We start from the raw sequence: 21,883 nt of genomic DNA, 5'->3' as shown, positions 1-21,883 counted from the left end.
CTTATCATTCGTGGACCTTTGCTGAGGCCTTCTTCATAAAGACACGGGACACTGAGGAGTGTGAAGGTTAAGAGCATGGACTCTGGAGTCAGGGATATCTGGATTTGAATCCCTCTGCCTTCACTAACTGGGTGCTCTTGCAAACTCATTCATTTGTTCATCTGTAAAATGAGGATAATCATGCTTACTGCCCAAGTTCCTGAGAGAGCTACATGAGATACCTCGGGTAATGTGCTTCACCCAGGTCCAGACATGATGAAACACTCCCTCATGAACACATGCAAGAAGGCCCCTCTTTTTGCTACTTTTAGGTGTTCTAGAAAAGAGCTTTAAGATTTTAACACTGTAATGTGAAGTTAAAGGGATGTGAAGCTGGATCACTTCTTACTAAAGATTCACTTCCTAGTTTAAGATTGTGCCTTTCAGCCTCAGACGTGCTTAGATCTCTTAGAATTCAGAGATCCTCAACCCCCAGGCCAAGAACCAGTACCATGGCCTCTTAGGAGCAATGGAATGACAGAGCAACTAAAGCTTCTTCATCTGTCTGTCACTCCCCATCGCTCACATCATCGCCTGAACCATCCACCCTCTGCCACCCCACCCCACCCCTGTGGACAAATCGTCTTTCACGAAACCTGTCCCTAGTGCCAAAAAGGTTAAGGACCACTGACTTAGATGACACGATTATCTTGTCTTTACCAGTCATCATTGAAAGAGAAAGTGTTGGTTGTGTCCGACTCTTTGTGACCCCATGGACCATGGCTGCCAGGTTCTTCTGTCTGTGGAATTCTCCAGGCAAGAGTACTGGAGTGCGTTGCCATGCCCTCCTCCAGGGGATCTTCCTGACCCAGGGATCGAACCGGGGTCTTGTGCACTGCAGGCAGATTCTTTACCGTCTGAGGCACCGGGGAAGCCCTGTTAGGGGTAATTATATTGACAGAACCAGTGACGGGAGAGCAGTCCCCGTTGACCGGCTGTTTTCAGCCAGGCACCTGCTGCCAGCAGCACTACTTGGTGGTCTCCCTCTGTCTGCCCCTCCCCGACTCCACCCCCTCGACTGGACTTTCCCAGGACACGGGGTGTGTCTTCTTCATGTTTGTGTCCTCCTGCCTGGCATGGTTGTCGCACTGAACGGACCTGAATCCTAGGCAGGGGCTCACAGGAGAAGCGAGCCGGACGCAAGCGTGGAGGGGACTCCAGCCGGGGCCTTGCTGTCCAGGAGGACCAGTCTCTGTTTCAGGCATTTCCTGAGTCCCCATTTACTGTAAAACACTGAGATAGCTCCTAAGTGGGGGAGAAACAGAATAACACCTGAATGCTGGTTGAGAAAGTAAGAAAGAAGTGTGAAAGAGCACAAGCATGGACATACTAACTGACATGATACTATCCGGTGTCCACATGTTAGGAGACACTGGCCCTTAAACCTGTAAATGTACAGTGTCTGTATTCAGCACACACCATGTCTCTTATGATTCAGGATCATTGGTAGAAGGGGCAGGAAATTTGGAACTTTTGCATTTTATTTTCCTTAGATACTAGCTTCGTTCTAGCGGTTCAGGGAGAGAACTGACTGACATCAGTCTGTGTGTGTGTTCCGTGTTGCCAGGGACACCACGATCGTCAACCACTCGAGGAATGGCAGCTATGGCGAGAGCTCGCTGGAGGCCCACATCTGGCAGGAGGAGGAGGAGGTGGTGCAGGCCACCAGGAGGTGTCAGGACATGGAGTACACGTAAGGGACAGCCGTGCCCAGCCCCCCGGGCCCCACGCCTGCCACCCACCTCGCAAGCCCGGTGGGGCCACCAGCCCGCTGTGTGCACTCGTCTCCAGCCCCTTCCCGTTCTAGATAGCCTTCAGCTTGAGCCCTCCAAGTTTGCATTCCAGGGAAAGAGTCCTGTTAACAAGGGGCCTGGAGCCCGAGGTCTCTGGGAGCTAATTTCATGTCAGATGCAGATATTTAGGTGGAGGCTAGTAACAAGAATTTAGAAGCCCATGTGTTTTCTGGGTGTCTGTCTCAACAGCCTACTCGACATTATCAGCTGGACAGAGGGAAACATCATATGTCAGAGTCTCAGAGTTTTTGAGCCAGTATTTATATATTCCAGCCAGTAATAAAGAACATATGTAGCCAATGTGTTTTTCTCCTGAAGTAAACAAGAAGTCCTCCAGCAGGCTTTGTGACATCGCAGAGCTAGCCTGCCGCCCACCCCCAGCCCTCCCTGTTAAGCCCTGGGAAGCTGAGCTTCTCATTCTGCAGATGTGAAAATAGGACTGCATGGCTGAGTCGTTGATAAACTCAGCAAGTTACTACTTAGGTTGTGAAAAAGAACTCACATGTCTCCTGATTCTTATCTTTGACCTTCAGGGAGGAAAACATCATCTTCTCACAGAAAACTTGTCCATTTCCTGAACCCCGCCCCTACCCCCCCCCCTCCCCGCCTCAGAAAATAGGCAAATTGACTCTCCTGAGCAGCCCACCCTGTGTGAGGCTTGAGTGTGTGTGTTTCCCCGTAGTTCCTTGCACCCTTCCTACTGCCAGGCTTCTAGACACACTTCAGTCCAAGATGTCCCTACCAGGTGGCCACACGCACTCAAACTGTGTGTCCTCGCGGTCCCAGAGCCTCCTAAGGGGCCAGAGAATGTGTCCCCTTTTCAGGTACTACAAAAGATCAGTCTTCTACAATTGAGATTGTAACTGAAGACATAGGCAGCAGTTAACTCTGTCCTTGGAATTATAGTTAAAATCTGTGGGGTCCTGAGAAAAATATAAATATCCCTGTCATCCCATGGATTTTGATCATGACTGTTTTGTTTTCTTACACAGTATTAAAAATCTCCATGCCAAAATCATAGAGAAGGACGCCATGATTAAGGTCCTCCAGCAGCGATCCCGTAAAGATGCCGGGAAGACGGACTCCTCCAGCCTGAGACCCGCTCGCTCTGTGCCATCCATTGCAGCAGCCACCGGGACTCACTCCCGCCAGACCTCGCTCACCAGCAGCCAGTTGGCTGAGGAGAGAAAGGAGGAGAAGACCTGGAAGGGAAGCATAGGTGAGCCCCACCCTCCTCAACAAGCCCCGCCCCTCCCAAGCAAGCTCTGCCCCTCTGCAGGTCAGCCCCACCCCCTCAACAAGCCCCGCCCCTCCCCAAGCAAACCCCACCCCTCTACAGGTGAGCCCCACCCCCTCAGGCAAGGTCCTCCCTCCGTAAGTGAGCCCCACTCACCCCCAGGCAAGCCCCACCCCTGCATAGGTGAGCCCCTCCACTCCTCACGTGAGCCTCTGAAGAGCAAGAGTCAAACAAACACTGAGGCACCTCAGCTGGCCAATGGAGTTCAGACCCCCTTGTGAAAGTAGGAATTTTGAGTATCTCCAAGTCTCAGTTTATTCACATGTGAAGTTCGGTTCCCTCGCTCAGTTGTGTGCGACTCTTTGTGACCCCATGGACTGCAGCACACCAGGCTTCCCTGTCTTTCACCATCTACCAGAACTTGGCTCAAACTCATTTCCATCAGCTCGGTGATACCATCCAACCATCTCATTTTCTGTAGTCCCCTTTTCCTCTTGCTGTCAATCTTTCCCAGCATCAGAGCCTTTTCTAATGAAAAAACCTTATCAGGTGGCCAAAGTATTGGGGCTTCAGCTTAAGCATCAGTCCTTCCAGTGAGTATTCAGGAGTGATTTCCTTTAGGATTGACTGCTCTGATGTCCTTGCTGACCAAGGGACTTTCAAGAGTCATCTCCAGCACCACAGTTCAAAAGCATCAGTTCTTCAGCACTCAGCTTTCTTTATGGTCCAACTCTCACATCCATATGAGTGGATGATGGGAAAAACCATAGCTTTGACTATATGGAGCTTTGTTGGCAAAGTAATATGACTGCTTTGTAATATGCTGTCTAGGCTTGTCATAACTTTTCTTCCAAGGAGCAAGCATCTTAATTTCATGGCTGCGATAACCATCTGCAGTAATTTTGGAGCCCAAGAAAATAAAGTCGGTCACTGTTGCCATTGTTTCCCCATCTATTTGCCATGAAGTCATGGGATCAGATGCCATGATCTTAATTTTCTGAATGTTGAACTTTAAGCCAACTTTTTCAGTCTCCTCTTTCACTTTCATCAAGAGGCTCTTCAATTCCTCTTCATCTGCCATCAGAGTGGTGTCATCTGCATATCTGAGGTTATTGATATTTCTCTCGGAAGTTTTGGTTCCAGCTTGTGCTTCATCCAGCCCAGCATTTCTCATGATGTACTCTGCATGTAAGTTAAATAAGCAAGGTGACAATATACAGTCTTGACCTACTCCTTTCCCAATTCGGAACCAGTCCATTGTTCCATGTCCAGTTCTAACTGTTGCTTCCTGACCTGCATACAGATTTCTCAGGAGGCAGGTCAGGTGGTCTGGTATTCCCATCTCTTGAAGAATTTTCCACATTTTGTTGTAATCCACACAGTCAAAGGCTTTAGTCTTTGACTAAAGTAATCAGTGAAACATAAGTAGATGTTTTTCTGGAATTCTCTTGAATTTTCAGTGATCCAAAGAATGTTGGCAATTTGATCTCTGGTTCCTCTGCCTTTTCTAAATCCAACTTGAACATTTGGAAGTTCTCGGTTCATGTACTATTAAAACTTAGCTTTGAGAATTTTGAGCATTGCTTTGCTAGTGTGTGAGATGAGTGCAGTTATGTGGTAGTTTGAACATTCTTTGGCCTTGCCTTTCTTTGGGATTGGAATGAAAACTGACCTTTACCAGTTCTGTAGCCACTGCTGAGTTTTCCATATTTGCTGGCATATTGAGTGCAGCAGTTTCACAGCATCATGTTTTAGGATTTGAAATAGCTCACCTGAAATTCCATCACCTCCACCAGCTTTATTCATCTTGATGCTTCCTAAGGCCCACATGAGTTCGCACTCTAAGATGTCTGGCTCTAGGTGAGTGGTCACACCATCGTGGTTATCTGGGTCATTAAGATCTTTTTTGTATAGTAGTTGTGTGTATTCTTGCCACCTCTTCTTAATATCTTCTGTTTCTGTTAAGGCCATACTGTTTCTGTCCTTTATCGAGCCCATCTTTGCATAAAATGTTCCCTTGCCATCTCTAATTTTCTTGGAGAGATCTCTAGTCTTTCCCATTCTATTGTTTTCCTCTATTTCTATGCATTGATCACTGAGGAAGGCTTTCTTATCTCTCCTTGCTATTCTTTGGAACTCTGCATTCAAATGGGTATATCTTTCCTTTTCTCCTTTGCCTTTAGCTTCTCTTCTTTTCTCAGCTATTTGTAACGCCTCCTCAGACAACCATTTTGCCTTTTTGCATTTCTCCTTCTTGGAGATGGTTTTGATCACGTCCTCCTACACAATGTTACAAACTCCTGTTAATAGTTCTTAAGGCACTCTTATCTATCAGATCATATCCCTTGAATCTATTTGTCACTTCCACTGTTTAATCGTAATGGATTTGATTTAGGTCATACCTGAATGGTTTAGTGGTTTTCCCTTCTTTCTTCAAGTCTGAATTTAACAATAAGGAGTTCATGATCTGAGCCACAGTCAGCTCCAAGTCTTATTTTTGCTGACTGTATAGAGCATCTCCATCTTTGTCTGCAAAGAATATAATCAATCTGATTTTGGTGTTGACCATCTGGTGATGGCCATGTGTAGAGTCACCTCTTGTGTTGTTGGAAGAGGGTATTTGCTATGAGCAGTGCATTGTCTTGACAAAACTTGTTAGCCTTTGCCTTGCTTCATTTTGTACTCCAAGCCCAAAGTTGCCTGTTACTCCAGGTATCTGTTGACTTCCTACTTTTACAGTCCAGTCCTCTATGATGAAAAAGACATCTTTTTTTGGTTTTAGTTGTAGAAGTTCTTGTAGGTCCTCATAGAACCATTCAACTTTAGCTTCTTTGGCATTTGTGGTTGGGACATAGACTTGGGTTACAGTGATACTGAATGGCTTGCCTTGGAAATGAACAAAAAAAATCTCATTTTTGAGATTGCACCCAAGTACTGCATTTCAGACTCTTTTGTTGACTATGAGGGCTACTCCATTTCTACTAAGGGATTCTTACCACAATAGTAGATGTAATGGTCATCTGAATTAAATTTGCCCAATTCGATCCTTTTTAGTTCACTGATTCCTAAAATGTCAATATTCACTGTTGCTATCTCCTGTTTTACCACTTCCGATTTACCTTGATTCATGGACCTAACATTCCAGGTTTCTATGCAATATTGCTCTTTACAGCATAGGACTTTACTTCCAACACCAGTCACATCCACAAATGGGTAATTGTTTCCACTTTGGATCAACCTCTTCATTCTTTCTGCAACTGTTTCTCCAGTCTTCTCCAGTAGCAGATTGGGCACCTACTGACCTGGGGAGTTCATCTTTCAATGTCTTATCTTTTTGCCTTTTCATACCATTCATATGGTTTTTCTCAGTATTCTTCTGAAGTATACTGAAGTGGTTTGCCATTCACTCTCCAGTGGACCATGTTTTGTTAGAACTCTCCACCATGACTTGTCGGTCTTGGGTGACCCTACACAGCATGGCTCATAGTTTCATTGAGTTAGAGAAGGCTGTGATCCTCATGATCAGTTTGGTTGGTTTTCTGTGACTGTGGTTTCCATTCTGTCTGCCCTCTGATGGATGAGGATAAGAGGCTTGTAGAAGCTTCCTGATGGGAGGGACTGGCTGTGGGGGAATCTGAGTCTTGCTCTGATGGGCAGGGCATGGGTCACCAGTTGCCTGCCACGGGAACAGGGGCTCTGGCTGCAGCAGACCTGGGAGGTGTGGGATGTGAGCCCCACCATAGAACCACCGAGCAGACAACCCACAAACTGGAGAACAGTTATACCAAAGAAGTGTTTGCACTGTTGCGAAAGTTCTGGGACCCAAACCAGATTTCCCAACCTGGGGATCTGGCAAAGGTACTGAGAACCCCCAGGGAATTTGAAGGCCAGTGGGATTTGATTACAGAACTTCCACAGGACTGGGGAAACAGACTCTTGGAGGGCACAAACAAAACCTTGTGCGCACCAGGACCCAGGAGAAAAGAGCAGTGACTCCACAAAAGACTGAGCCAGACCTGCCTGTGAGTGTCCAGGAGTCTCCAGTGGAGGCGTAGGAAGGATAATGCATCATACTTTGGTGGTGGAAGCAAAGGCCACCCCACCAGTCACTGTTAGCCTTGAGTTGACTCACATAATCATTATCATTATTACTGAAAGCTAAGGTGTCTTACACTATAAAAATTTTTAGTAGGAAGAAGACTTTGAGACTTCAGGCCTCTGAACTTGGTTCTGCCCCAGACCAGTGGTAGGACTGCTCCACCTCTGCTTCTGTGTCTAGAAAAGCTGGGTGGTGTCTGGAGGTGTCTTCCCTGCTGTACCCCATGGGGTCATTGCAAGGCCAAAATGACATACTGGAGAGAAAGCGCTTTGCAAGCAGTGCTCTCGCATAAGGGGCTGCTGGTGGTATTTTGTTGGACTGTTGTTGCACAGGCAGAGTTTGGAAGAGCATTCTGCAAACACAGTCATAGCCATGGACTGGTTTCCTAGGGTGACGGGGACCAGCAGCCCAGCTCGCTGAGTCAGAGAGGATGAGACAGAGCTGCCCGGGTCACAGGCAGCACTCCCAGTCACACGTCCTCTGCTCTTGTCCCTGACTCTGCAGCCCCAGGGGCCTGGCCCTTCTTTGATGCATTTCCCTGGGTCAGAGTGTGTTTTGTTTATCCGTGGAGCCGAGAGCCTGTTTTTGTCAGCCCAGGACAGTGGAGGAGCCTGGCTGCTTCATGTCAAAGGGGATAAGAGCTTCCAGGAGGAAGCTGACAGACTTGGGGGGGAATCAAAGGCACCCAGCCGCTATCTCCTTTTGAAGTCCCCCCATGGGTTACTTCCGTAGCCCCTGCCCTCCAAGGAAATGCACTTCAAAGAGGAGGCGTGTGGACAGCAGCTGGGATCTTCAAAGTCCCTCCCAAGGACTCTTAGCTCCCCTCCCCGTTTACAGAGCCTCGGCAGTGGTGCTCAGGTGGACTTTGGAGGGGACTCGGCACGTGCTCCGCTCCCATAGAAACCTCTCTGGCAGAGGCCCGTCTGTGACATCCAGCCAGGCAGGCATTTCCCTGGGGGCTGCCCGTACCGGTAGCATTTGATGTGTCGCAGCCAGGCCTGGGAGCGGAGGACCCGGCTGCAGGAAGAGCTCCTGTGTTCTCCGCACTCGCATTCCCCCTCGTTACTGTGATCAGTGTCCACGTGTCGCAAGACAGAGTGGAGCCCTCCCACTGCAGAGGGAGGCACACGTTCAATTCCCACAGACCTCCTGCACAGGCCCCTCAGCGTTCCCACGGTCTCTTGTCTGAGGGGCTCCGGAAGGAGGCAGATCCCTGTCTGATGGCTCAGGGGCTCCCAGGTGAGATGACCGGCCAGTGGCTTAGTTGCACAGGAATATTCTCATCAGACTGTGGCTCTCCACGCAGGAGTAGAGTGATGAGGTGGAAAAGGACAGAAGGTGGACTTAAAGGCAGGCACCTCTGGCTTCAAATGCCATTTCTGCTACTTCTCCACTGTGAGACACTAATTTTGGCCATTTCCTTTTCTATAAAACAAAAGAGAGCAACAGAACCTACCTCATATGAACTGAGATGATGTCTGGGAAGCACCTAGTGAAGGCCTCTTGCTCCTCAAGGTGTGGTCTGTGGGCCAGTACCACCAGCATCGCCTGGGAGCTTCTTAGAGAAACAGAAGCTCAAGGTCCCCCGCTGACTTGAATCTTCATCTTAACTATATGCAAGTAATTGATGTGTGAACACGTTGAGAAGCATCGCTGTAGACAGACTGGATTGAGTTGTGCTGCATTGTGAATGGGCACCCTGAAAAAGCCCTACCAAGGAGACTGTGCGAACTTCGTTAAATGAACGAACGCTTGATTGTGCTTACCGCACTTTCTGTAGGCTGGTGTGGAGTGCTGGCGCTTTTCTGAACGAGGGCCGTACTTCACTATTAGAACAGTTGCTGTGCTGTCCAGCTTGCAGAAAGACATTGAGGAAACGGGGCACATCACGCCTCCCTTTTGGCCAGCTGGCCACCCTCTTCCCACCCTGGACGCTTTGGTCTTGGGACGGGTGGGGAGAAAAGAGCTGAGCGGCCCTCCCCAGGAACTCAGCTGGCTTCCTGCCTCTTGGAGGACATGGCTCTTCATCACAAGGAGCCCTCTGGGGAATATTGTACACAACTCTGTTGCTGTGACCAGGAGGCATGCGGTTTTGACTCAGGCCCTGGGGAGACAATTCATTATTACCAGAGAGGAGCGGAGTTGGGGGCTGTTAAGCAGAGCAGCAGGCCAACAGGGCTGTGTCTAGTAGCAGAGAAGCCTTCAGGTTTTCTTAGACACGCCGCCACTGCTCAGGACTAGCCCTCCTGGGCTGCATACGGAAAGAAAGCACTGTCTCCAGAAAGCCTTGCAGGAGTGCCCCCGCCCCTCGACCCTCTACCTGTAGGCACCTCTTCTCCCTTCTTTCCATAGCATCCTCAGAATAGCAGTATCCTATCATTTGTCATGTTATAACCAGTTTACGTGACAGCTCCTCCCATGCCCCATGCTAGGTTTTTTGTTTTTGGTTTTTAATTGGGGTATTCAGTTCAATCGCTCAGTCATGTCCGATTCTTTTGCGACCCCATGGACTGCAGCACGCCAGGCCTCCCTGTCCATCACCAGCTCCCAGAGTTTACTCAAACTCATGTCCATTGAGTCGGTGATGCCATCCAACCATTTCATCCTCTGTCATCCCCTTTTTCTCCCACCTTCAATCTTTCCCAGCATCAGGGTCTTTTCCAGTGAGTCAGTTCTTCACATCAGGTGGCCAAAGTATTGGAGTTTCAGCTTCAACATCAATCCCTCCAGTGAACACCCAGGACTGATCTCTTTTAGGATGGACTGGTTAGATCTCCTTGCAGTCCAAGGGACTAAGTCTTCTCCAACACCACAGTTCAAAAGCATCAATTCTTCTGCACTCAGCTTTCTCTGTAGTCCAACACTCAGATCCATACATGACTACTGGAAAAATCATAGCTTTGACTCGACGGACCTTTGTTGGCAACGTACTTGCCTTATAATGTTGTGTTAGTTTCTGCTCTACAGGAAAGTGAATCAGCCATCCATATACATATAGTCCCTCCCCCTTGGACCCCCTTCCCACTGTGACCCCCATTCCATCCACAGAGCATGGAGCTGGGCTCCCTGTGCTATACAGCAGGTTTCCACTAGCCGCCTCTTTTATACGTGTGTGTAAGCTCAGTTATGTCTGACTCTCTGCAACCCCATACTCCTCTGTCCATGAGATTCTCCAGGCAAGAATAGTGGAGTGGGTAGCCATGCCCTCCTTCAGGGGATCTTCCTGACCCAGGGATCAAACCCGAGTCTCCTGCATCGCCTGCACTGGCAGGTGGGTTCTTGGCCACGAGTGCCACCTAGGTGTGTATGTGTGTCAGGCCTGATCTCCCAGTCCACCGCTCCTCAGCCTGTACAGACGTCTGTTCTCTTTGCTGGCGCCTGTATCCCTGCCGAGCCGATGGGTCTTGCTTCTTGAGGCACGGCACTGAAGAAGCTGTTCTTCCACCCACAGGGCTGCTGCTGGGGAAGGAGCACCACGACCATGCATCCACCCCCCTGCTGCCCACCCCCTCTGCCGCCACGCTTTCGCCCCCAGGCCCCAGCACGTCGGCCAGCAGCGCCCACGCCAAGACGGGCAGCAAGGACAGCAGCACGCAGACCGACAAGAGTGCCGAGCTCTTCTGGCCTGGCGTGGCCTCCCTGCCCACGCGCAGCAGGCTCAGCGGGACCCCTTCCAACAGCCCCGTGCTGAAGCACCCAGCGGCCAAGGGCACAGCAGAGAAACTGGGTATGAGGTCTCCACCTGCTCTCACGCTCCATAGAGCTCCCTGTCCTGTCGGGTGGGGGAAGGGCTTCTGTTGAGCTGGGGAGGGAGTCAGGCTACCAACCTACTCCCACTTATGGGTTATCTTATGGTATGGTTGGAGAAGGCAATGGCAACCCACTCCAGTATTCTTGCCTGGAGAATCCCATGGACAGAGGAGCCTGGTATGCTATAGTCCACAGGGTCACAAAGAGTTGGACATGACTGAGTGATTTCACTTTCTATGGTATGGTTACTCTGATGCATTTAGGCTCTGCAAAGTGTTAGTCACTCCATCGTGTCTGAATCTTTGCAATTCTATGGACTGTAGCCCGCCAGGCTCCTCCATCCATGGGATTTTCTAGGCAAGAATACTGGAGTGAGTTGCCATTCCCTTCTCCAGGGGAGCTTCCCAACCCATGGATGGAACCTGGGTCTTCTACAGTGCAGGCAGATTCTTTGCCATCTGAGCCACCAGGGATGCCCTAGACTCTGCAGGCTCTTTATTATTCTGGAATTGAAATATGTGTGCTTGCATGCTAAGTCGCTTCTGTCATATCCCACTCTGTGACTCCATAGACTGTAGCCCGCCAGGCTCCTCTGTTCATGGAATTCTCCAGGCAAGAATACTGAAGTGGGTTGCCATTTCCTACTCCAGGGGGTCTTCCTGATCCAGCATCATGTCTCCTGCATTGGCAGGCATGTTCTTTACCACTAGTGCCACCTGGGAAGCCCTAAAATGTGTGTAGAGACTCCTAACTTATTACCATTTAAAAGAGCACAGAAAGTGCATTTGTCCTTTTAGCGTATGTTTAATAGCTAGCCCTTCCCCAGAAGGTATGCAGACAAACCCTCCGAGGGATGTTAAGGAATTAGTCCCCCCAACTCCCCCACCCCCCGTATGTTTGGGAGCTGGTACCAGGTACCAGGTCCATCAAGAGCATGGGGTACAGAGATGTTGCCTTCAGGGTGTTTACTCATCAAGGATTCAGTGTCGACTGAAGGAGACACTGATTCAGTCCCGATTGAAGCAGAAGGTAGATTTAAGGTGGGTGAACTGGCCCAGCACCCAGGCCAGTGCTGAGGAGTTGCTTTCAAACATTTAAGAGAAGACAGATTGGGAGGAGTTTTGCAATGAGTCCAGAAATGTCCTTGGAGAGAGTAGACTTGGCTTTGGACTATTCATAGTTGTGGGGTGAGGATCCCTCTGCTCGGGAATCCTTTGGAGGAGGTGGGGGCTCCTGGGCATAAATGAGTTGTTTCCTCCAACGGGGTTCCCTGTGTTCATTCTCCAAAATAAACAAGTATACATAATGTTGTTGATTTTTGGAGATGTAATTCTTGGGATGCCCTTTTGCCAAGAAGGCAGGGAACCGGGGAGGGACCTGCCTCATTGTAGGCACTTGATAATGTAGAGGAAAGGAGGGGAGCGGGGTGGGTGAGGTCCCCGCACAAAGTCCTAATGCCCCCTTCCCCCGCTCAGACCTCTCCCATCACGTCCTGGTTGTGTTCTTTGTGTCTGAATCCCAGGCCCAGGCATTTAGCTTTGGTCCACCAAAGCTGGGCTCTGTGGCCTTAACCTGTGTGCGCCGGTGGTGGTGGGTGGTACTTGAAGTGGTTCCATTTTAGAGAGAGCTGGGTAGGCCTGTGATCCTCCTGGGGAACGGGCCACTGATATGTCCCTTCTGTTTGGCAGAGAACTCTCCTGGCCATGGAAAGTCGCCTGACCACAAAGGCCGCGTCAGCAACTTACTCCACAAGCCCGAGTTCCCCGACGGGGAGATGATGGAAGTTCTCATCTAACCCTGGGCTCCCTGTTGAATTTAACAGTGGAACACCGAGGCGCAAGGAACGTGGCAAAGAGAAAGAAAGATCACGAAGGTTGCGGATGGGAAATCAGGGATGGTTTGAGCAGATAAGGATTTCAGATTAGTGAGAATACTTTTTATAAATGTTAAAACAAAAACACAAGACCTACATGACTGAAGATAAAGAGGATGCCGTGGATTTTTACTGCTTACGGTGGAAGAGAGAAGATGCATGTAGGTTTGGAAACAAAGAAGATCTAGGAAATGAAATTTTTTCATTGTACAGAAAAATGTACCTCTCGGGGAGGGTCTGTGTACACCCATGGTCTGGTTATAAACAGCTAAACCTGAGCATGGATCTTCCTTGGAATACACCCATTCTCCTTGCCTCTTGGCTTGTTTTGAGTAGAACCTCCTAGAAATCTCTCAGTCTGTCTTGACACAACGTCATTTCACCTGTGCCCTCCATGATGTGTCCTGTGAATGCATGTGGGTGTGGCAGGGAGGAGAAATGTCCAGGGTGATGGAGGGTTTAGAAGGCCATCTCCACCTCTGTACCTGATTGGTTTGGATTTTCAGGAGGTTATGGGCCTTCTTGGCTTTTCTGCACTGAGCAGTATATTCTAAGCAGAATGGGAGCTTTCTGGTCTTGGGGTTCACCCCCGCTCACATCTCTGAGTTCATCTCTGTCTCTGCCTCATTCTCTTTCATTATACCCTTTTTTCCTTCATTTTTTTCCCTGTTGTAATAAGCCTTGCAGAGTTCCTTCGGTCTGGGGTTTGCCAGAGCAGTATCTGATCGGTCATCATGCACAGTGACTAGTGGGACAAAGCCTTTTGGTGGCTTCCTGGCAGTTTCCTCTGCCTTGGAGGAGTTGGGCTACAGCAGTTGACCTTCTGACAGTGAACTTGGTCAGCTCCGATGAGACAGAGGATTCACGGCCACTGTGACGTCCTGCATTAAGCTCCTGCCACCACAACTTTCTCCCCTCACATCAGCTCTTGCGTGGAGTTCTGTATCTCCACCTCATTGCTCCGTTGAGATAGGACTTTCAGGATTGCACTCCAGGAACCAAGGGACACTTGACTTGGTGGCATCTAGAATCTCCTCTGGTACCTTGTCCCGCTTGCTACTGTTTGTGGCCCCTGCTCTGCCATCCCCTTGAATCCTTCTGGATGTAGTTGGTGAGCACACAGATTCTGTGGCTGTCAGCAGTCGGGTTTGCCCTGCTGGGGACTTGCTTCGTAACCTAATAGGCCAGTATCGATACAGTGTGGTTGGGTTGTTCAAGGGTTTAGTTCGAAGCAACTGGTCCAAAGTAAGACAGAAGCACCAGGTCCAAGAGCCCGGAATGAGTGAGGCCGTGGCCCCCTTTTCCCCTTGTTGTAGGGTTTTGCATCTGACTTCTCAGATGTCGGCTTCCTTTACAAACCTGGAAGGTGCTGGATCAGAGGAGAGAGGCTAGTCAAGCCATCAGATGCCCTTGTGGGGTCCTGATGAATTTGTTCCCTCCAGGCCAGCGGCATTTCTGTCACCCTGGGTCCTCATGCCCATGATCTGAGACTTTCTCGCATCCCACCCAAATGAAGCCCTGAAGACCCCATCACTTCAGAAAGTTGGCTGGGGTAGCTCTTTGAAGGGTTGGTTTTTGGAGTGTAACCTGGGTGCCTACCTGCCTGCTAAGTCGCTTCAGTCATGTCCAACTCTGTGCAACCCTGTGGACCGTAGCCCGCCAGGCTCCTCTGTCCATGGCGATTCTCCAGGCAAGAATGCTGGAATGGGTTGCCATGCCATCCTCCCGGGGATCTTCCCAACCCAGGGATCGAACCCGTGTCTCTTATGTCTCCTGCCTTGGCAGGTGGGCTCTTTACCACGAGGGCCACCTGTGGGGAGCCCTGTAACCTGGGTGAAGCCTCCCCAGATCCACATGGTAGAAGAGGGTGATGAGTGTGAGTGGAGGGAAGGAAACTGCTGGCTTTGCCCAGGAGCTTCTCGGAGCTGCCTGGCGGTCAGAATAAACAGAAGGGATGCACCTCAGGCCTGGCTCTGTGGGGGACTCTATGTATCACGCATGTTGCCTTCTGCGGTCCCACTTTAAGCATCACTGAGGGTTGTGCAGCCTGAGGAACCAGAGTGGCTTTGCGGGGCCGAGCAGTCCCTGGTTCCACCGCAGCAGTGAACCTCATGGGTGGTGCAGGGGTGTGGCGAGTATGGACACATGGGTGTGGTGGGGCAGAGGGCTCCCCGTCCCATCTCTCTTCTCTTTCACTTTTGACAAGTGATGAGGCTCAGTTGATGGCAGCTGACTCTCTTAAGGACCTTTTGACCCCTGATTAATGTTGAGAAAGGAAAAAATTAGTATCTAGAAATAAGAGGTGCCCCCCCACTGCTGTCCAGGCCTGGGCCACCCCAAATGTGAGCTGTGTCCCCCAGAAATGGGGGAGAGCCAGAGCCTCGTCTTTAGGCCCCAGCGCATCTCATTGGCAGCACAGGCACGAAGCTCGCTGGCTTTCCTTGGTCCCCGAGTTGCCAGGCCTGGTAACTCACAGTACAAGACGTCACCGTTTTTCTACTGTGCTGTGGTGTCTGTCCACCTTTTTTGCTTCTGACCTGCCTCCTCTGCAACAAAAGGGACTTACAGCTTTGAAATCTCTTCTTTCGTGGCAGATTTCCGGCCCAGCGAGGGCCTCACTGCTCTTCATCTCTGTAGATTTCTCGAAGCCTTGCTTGCCTTTAGGAGAAAGCAGATACTGAACTCCCACTGTGCGTTCTCGCCGTTGATGATACATGATCTCATTGGATTTTTGGAAAAGAATCCTTACTCCATTTTTTAGTGCCAACTGTGTGCAAGCACTGGGTACCTTTCAGTGCATCCTCGGACCACATGGGAGCAGGGGCAGGTTTATATCCTTATTTCACAGAGGAGGAAACGGGTCCAGGGAGGTCAAGTCCCTTCCGCAGGAGAGACCGGCTGGACCGAGGGTTTGGGAGAGCAGCCTTGACGCGGGCCAGACTGCCTCTGACTTGGGGGTGATGAGCGTCTTTTTGGGTCACACCTTGACCCGCTCCATCCCCTGTGTGTGTCTATGCACATGCGCACACACACGCAGCTCCCTTCTTCATCCCCCCGACCCTCTGAACTGCTAGGACTGCCCATAAACACAGCTTGGAAGTCTGTACTGTTACACTAGGCCACAAAGTCTGTTTTATAAAGCTCTTATTTGTGTGTAATCCAGAGGCCGGGTCTCCTCCAGAACATCCCATTGTGGTGTCTGACCATGAACTCCTGAGCCCTGTCTCAGGGTGAAGGGTCAAGGCCTTGGCCCTGGGTGATGACATGCCGGAGTCACCCTGCCTCCTCCTCGAGCATGTCATCTGGCAGTTTCCGCGTGCCACCCGGGGTACCGTGTGGAGCAGGCGATGTCGCTGCTTTCTGGCACTAATTTCTGAGTGTGTGCAGAGCCTTTCCTTGATGTTTTCTTCTCAGCTTGTCTTCAGCTTCCCACAGGTTGGAGGCCAGCCACAGCGTTGCGCTGCGCCTGCTCAGAGCGGACACGCAGGACAGGGCTGCCGTGTCCCTCCTGGGACTTGGGTTGGAGGCAGAGAGCGGGGGCCCTCCTTTCTTTCTTTAGGTTTGCGGAGCTTGCTCTTTAGGACTCACTTGTGCGTTTGACTACACAGGACTTGGGCTGGGTATCCAGGTGTGCCGGAATGCCCCCTGCAGAACAGTCAGCCATCCCTGCTGTTTGTTGTCTCCCGGCTTTGACCTTGTGATGCTGAGTGCCAACAGTTAGAGATGTCTCCTGCTTCATCCTCTGCAGTGCTGGTGATTTAGTCTCTTAAGTCATGTCTGACTCGTGCGACCCCATGGGCTGCATGTAACCCTCCAGGCTCCTCTGTCCAGGGATTCTTCAGGCAAGAATACTGGAGTGGGTGGCCGTTTCCTTCTCCATTCCTCCTTGGTAGCTGATGGTGATAGAAACTCCCCCCACTGCATCCTGAGTCCCAGAGCCTGGTGTGAACACAGACATCAGAAAAGGCAGGGTTCTAAGAGTAGGTGGCGGGTTGCAAGGTTTGGAGGCAGGGAGCTCACATGAGCAGAGAGGTGTGTCTTCCAAAACAAAGTCCTACAGCCAGCATATGTGCCCTGGCGCTGGTGGGCGAGCTTCTGTGTGCCCCCCGTGATCTCACACTCCTCCTGAGCCAGGGAGGATCGTGGCCGTGATATGAGGGAGTCAGAGAGTCTCCTTTAACACAGAACATCCTGCCCAAAACTGCCCGCTTATTCCCACGCGTGACGCAGCTGCAGTGTATGCTTTACAAATGTTTTTTCTCTTCTTCTTCTGTTTTTTTTTTTTTTTTGCTAATTAAACCATGTGTTTAGAATGTCTTCATTCAACATGAGGGTAGTTCAGTGGGTGCCCCTTGTGTGTGGCTCCATGGAAGATGGGCAGAGTCATTAAGAAGTTACCAGAAGCTGATCAGCTGCGAGCATGAAAAGGTTAGCGCTTCAGTAAATAGATTTCTTCTGGACCTAATAAGCAGTTTTTTTTTTCCTCTCGCTTTTAAGTAGCACCCCCTTTTCTTGTTTGGTAATTTAAAGGTATCTAAAGACATGCATTTAAAAAAAAAAGACCTGTATATATTGTCAGTGCATACATATGAGATGTGGCTCTAAGATTGTATGTCGAGTTTCTTTTCTTAATATCCAAAAGATCCAAGTGTTTCATTTCACCCTGCCTTGTGAGACTCTTGCTGATGACTACGGTGTTGTCCAAGTAGAAACGTTCTGAAAACACCTCTGTTAGGATGGATTTGGAGGCCTGACACGTTCCTCTGGTTATCCTTAGAGATGAGGGAGCATCATCCTTTGAGAATGGGTTTAAGTTTGGAAATAAACCCAAGTCATTGACTCAGTTGGATAAGTAAAAATGGGTGATGAAGGTAAGTCACATCCTTTTAGCTCTTTCTTTTAAAAAAAAAAAAGTCCCTAAGATGTTCCTGGGGATACTGCATCTTTGGACTCCTTTCAGAGTGACCACTTCAAAGGAAAACAGTAATCACTAGTACATGTAACTTCCAATGGATTAAAAAAAAAAAAGCTGCTCTTTTGCCACGCCTTATACGTGTTCACATCTCTGCGTACACACGGATGTAAACGCACATTCATGAGTATCTATCTGCCTCCAGTCGGAATTCCATAAAACCATGTTAGACTTAAGTGCATGTTATTGTCATATTAGGCCAAAACCGGGGTGTTTCTTTGTCGTGAAACTTTGCTTCTTCACGGAATTAAAGCACTGTTTTCAGTATAATGGAACCCATATACAGCGTTCTCTTGTATCAGCTCTGGAGTTCTGGTGCCCAGTGGTCTGTTTCCATGTGGTTTACCTAGAATTCTGTTCACACAGAGACACCTATAAGTATTTATTACAAACTGGGATGTGAACAGACTGACCCGTAGTGGTTTTCTTTGATTTAAGGTGTTTTCCCCCTTTTGCGGAGCGGAATCTGGGACATTCTGTGAGGCAGGGCGGGTCAGGCACCCACCTCGGCCAGAACTCTGCTGGCTTGGGAGCCACCGCGCTTCCTGCCGAGTGCGTGTGCTGTGTTCTGTCCAGCAGACTCTAATGTATCATTGTGGCATCTTTGTATGGCTGGTCTGTCCTGGGGGGGCGGGGAGCCCAGAGCTGCAACGGCCAGATGGGTCTGTGTACAGAGCAGGGAAATTCAGGAAGACGGTTGTGTCCCCCACAGCAAATATTGATCCTGTCGGTCAGCCAAAGATTTTCCTATCCTTTGCTGCTTAAATTTGTGCCTTAATATTGTATATAATAAATGGATTAAAAAAAAAAAAACAATTCTTTCCCTCTCATTTGCTCTTTTCTTTCCCTAGGAACTTACGTACCCGGCGCTCAGTCAGTGTGGGTTGAATTTCATCTCATTTTACTCCTGGAGGCGGCCTCACTTGCTGTTTTGCTTCCAGAGGCCTCCAGTCCCCCACTGCACCCCTCCACCACCACCCCCTCCTTGTGGAACTCCTGCTCTGATCCCAAGGAGGAAATGAGTCATCCAGGCCACTGGAGCTTGCCATCCACCCCCTACCCACCCCTCCAGACAAGTACGGAAAGAGGAAACACAGGGACGTGGGCCCGGGAGATAGTGGCCACTTTGATGGCATCTGAGCGTTCCCTTGAGACGTCCCTGGGCCCTGAGTCTGGGCTGGGGTCAGACGTGTCTCCGCACCCCATGATGGACGTGGCAGATGTTGTTGCCTTGTTAGTCTCTTAGGGTCATGGGAAGTGTGGGGGGCTTCGGTAGAAGTCACGTGGTAAATGGTGGGGCCTCAGAATAAATGCCAGGAAAGTCCCCAGGTGCAGTGCCGTCCCGAGGGGACAGTGGCCTGGGGACACTGTCAGGGAGGATGAGATGCCCTCTTTGTTCTCTAGTCCTTTGTCTTTTAGCAGAAACCTCTCTTGCCTACCCAGCCCACGCCCCCAACCCAGGCTTGGCAAAGGCTTCCTCAGTGTGAGCGCGGGGAGAGCGAGGGGCCCACCTCCAGTCTGCAGCGATGGCTGTTGTGACCTGCATGTGTTCCTGCCTTCAGTCTTAACAACCTGGTTGGCCCCATTTTAAAGACAAGGAAACTGAGGCTCAAAAACCTCGGGCAAGTCACTTGTGAAAGATGGCAGGATTGGAACCCAGGTCTATCTGACCAGGAGCCCATGTACTTGACGATAAAACATGGGTAGGGGCTGAAAGCTTGGGTTCTTACCTGTCCTGCCTTCTACCCAAAGGAGCTCTTCTCTGCGGGGACCCCTGGACCCCTGCATGCATGCAGATGTGACGCATGAGAATAAAGGGCAAACTGGGCAGCCCCCAGCCTCCGCCTCCTGGCGTGACTTCGGGAAGACAGCTGGAGGACCCGCATGTCCTGGAGCTCAGAGGAGGAGAGGGGGCTCCTGAGCTGGGCGCCCCGCTCTGCCATCTCCCTGCCCTAACCCCGTGCCTGCTGCTGGAGAGAGTCGCCCGCAAGCTCTGGCCTCTGTCCTGAATCCTGGGCCGGGGCCTCTGCACCGCAGGGAATAGTCGCGAGGCCTTTTAGATTGCCTGGGCTCATCGTAGTCAGGAGGCAGGTCCCAAATGAGAAATAAACCAGGAGCTCTGAAATGCCTTTCTTAAAATATACAGAGTTCAGTGGTGATGAAATAGGAGCTTTTGCCGTCTCCCCATTTCCGGTGCCCTTTTATTAGGCACCGCCCTGTCTCCCACATGCTCCCTTTAGCCGCTGCGTTCCTGGCAGGCAGACATCCTCTCTTGGCCAGTCTGTCTCCCTCCAAACTCCCCTTACGGAGCCCCAGAAGGAGACGGCCCCCCCCATCTGATGTGGCTTTCTGTTGAACGGTGACTCTTCCCAAGTTCTTCGTGTGAAAACAGAGTATAGGGCTCGCAGACTATGTAGTTGGGTAATTAGGAGTAAAATAAAGTGAATCTACCCACCACAGGAGGTAGCCAGAGTTTATCAGCAGCTTTCTGGGGCTTCCCAGGTGGCTCAGTGGGAAAGAATCCACCCGCCAATGCAGGAGACGCGGGTTCAATCCCTGGATTGGGACGATTGCCTGAAGAAGGAAATGGCAACCCACTCCAGTATTCTGGCCTGGAGAATCCCATGGACAGAGGAGCCTGGCAGGCTACAGTCCATGAAGCTGCAAAAGAGTACGATACGACTGAGCATACATAATGTGAATCTTAGTCCTTGTGTTGGAAACATACTACAGCGCGTAAATCCTGATTGGTTTCAGCCCTCTGATTGAGGGAGGGAGGTCCTAACATTTACTGAGTTGGCTTTGGAATATTGCTTCTGCTTAGCAACCTCTGAGGGAGGTGGATGATGCATCTTCACCCCAGAGTTTCCGATGAGGAAATGCTTATGAGAAGCATGGTGCGTGCCTGGCTGAAAGTCCAGCCCAGGCAGACTTCTCTAAGTCCTCGTCCTTCTCCCCTGTACTATGTCATGGTTTTTTACTTTAACTGGTCTTATCTTTGATGGTTTGTTTTCTGCATTTTGTTTTTAATAGTTCTAGAGAGAATTGGTAGGCAAATGGCTAGTTGGGGAGTGGGGGAAGCATTTTTGAGCTCTTTCAGAAATGTATGTCCAGCGGGAGGCCTGTGTGGATGGACAGACTGAATTCAAGCCTCTGGTCTGTTTGTAAGATAAGGACTTAATGTAGAGCAGCTTGACTGTGTTTTGATGCAGGTACACCTAGAGGGCAGCACCAGGGAGAAGGGACCCAGTGGCTCAGATAGTAAAGAATCTGCCTGCGATGCAGGAGACCGGGGTTCAATCCCCTGGTCGGAAAGATCCCCTGGAGAAGGAAATGGAAACTCACTCCAGTATTCCTACCTGAAGAATCTCATGGACAGAGGAACCTGATGGGCTACAGTCCATGGGGTCGCAGATTCGGATCTGACTAAGTGACGTAACACTTTCACTTTCAGACGTGGTCAGAGGGCCCACTCTCAGGCCAGGATCTCACTCTTTATTTTGTCAGACAGGTCCTTAGCCCCCAGGACTCGGGGTCCAGAGTTGCTGACATAAAACTGAAGTACATTTGTTTTGGCCAAATGAACTCATGGGCTGTTCCTGCTGGACGCCTCTGTGTGGGTTTCCCCAGACTTGGCGTCTTCCCTTCCCCTTCCTCTGCTCTGCTAGCTGTTGCATCCTCTCTGTCACCTCTGCTGGGAACCCAGGTCGCCCGGGCCCCTCCCTTCCCCTGTTCCTGGCTACTCAGTCCACCTTCCCAGGTTGCCTCCCTGCTTTCACTCCCTCCATCCTCACAGCCTTAGCTCAAGACCTCATCTCTCACTTGGACAATTGCAGGAGCCTCTGCCTCCCATCTAATCCCACTCCATCCTTGACAGGGACACCAGAGAAACGAGGAATAGCCAACACTTATTTATTGTTTTTCTGCACCCCATACTCCTGTGACCTGGAGAAGGGCATGGCAACCCACTCCAGTATTCTTGCCTGGAGAATCCCATGGACAGAGGAGCCTGGCGGGCTACAGTCCATAGGTCGCAGAGTCAGACACGACCGAAGCGACTGAACATACATGCTCCTGTGAACCACTCCTACCTTAGTACGTTGAATTCTTATGGTCACTC

The 21,883-nt window shown here is 50.2% G+C and overlaps 1 protein-coding gene across 5 annotated transcripts in view; it reads left to right on the top strand.

Annotated features, from left to right (window-relative positions):
• The window catches only part of AMOTL1 (angiomotin like 1), a 199,882-nt gene extending 181,303 nt beyond the window's left edge, over positions 1 to 18,579 (top strand). For all 5 annotated transcript variants that reach the window (XM_055547757.1, XM_055547755.1, XM_055547756.1 and 2 more), the window contains 4 exons: positions 1,607 to 1,732; positions 2,825 to 3,051; positions 10,620 to 10,895; positions 12,607 to 18,579. In XM_055547757.1, coding sequence (XP_055403732.1) covers positions 1,607 to 1,732; positions 2,825 to 3,051; positions 10,620 to 10,895; positions 12,607 to 12,713 — 736 coding nt within the window. In that variant the 3' untranslated portion in view covers positions 12,714 to 18,579. The remainder of the gene's footprint in view (positions 1 to 1,606; positions 1,733 to 2,824; positions 3,052 to 10,619; positions 10,896 to 12,606) is intronic.
• Positions 18,580 to 21,883: the final 3,304 nt, after the last annotated feature.

The sequence above is a fragment of the Bubalus kerabau genome, chromosome 15 (assembly GCF_029407905.1).
Source record: "Bubalus kerabau isolate K-KA32 ecotype Philippines breed swamp buffalo chromosome 15, PCC_UOA_SB_1v2, whole genome shotgun sequence".
Classification (NCBI taxonomy): domain Eukaryota; kingdom Metazoa; phylum Chordata; class Mammalia; order Artiodactyla; family Bovidae; genus Bubalus; species Bubalus kerabau.
Note: the sequence above shows the minus strand (reverse complement) of the source record. Positions and strands in the feature narration are given on the sequence as shown.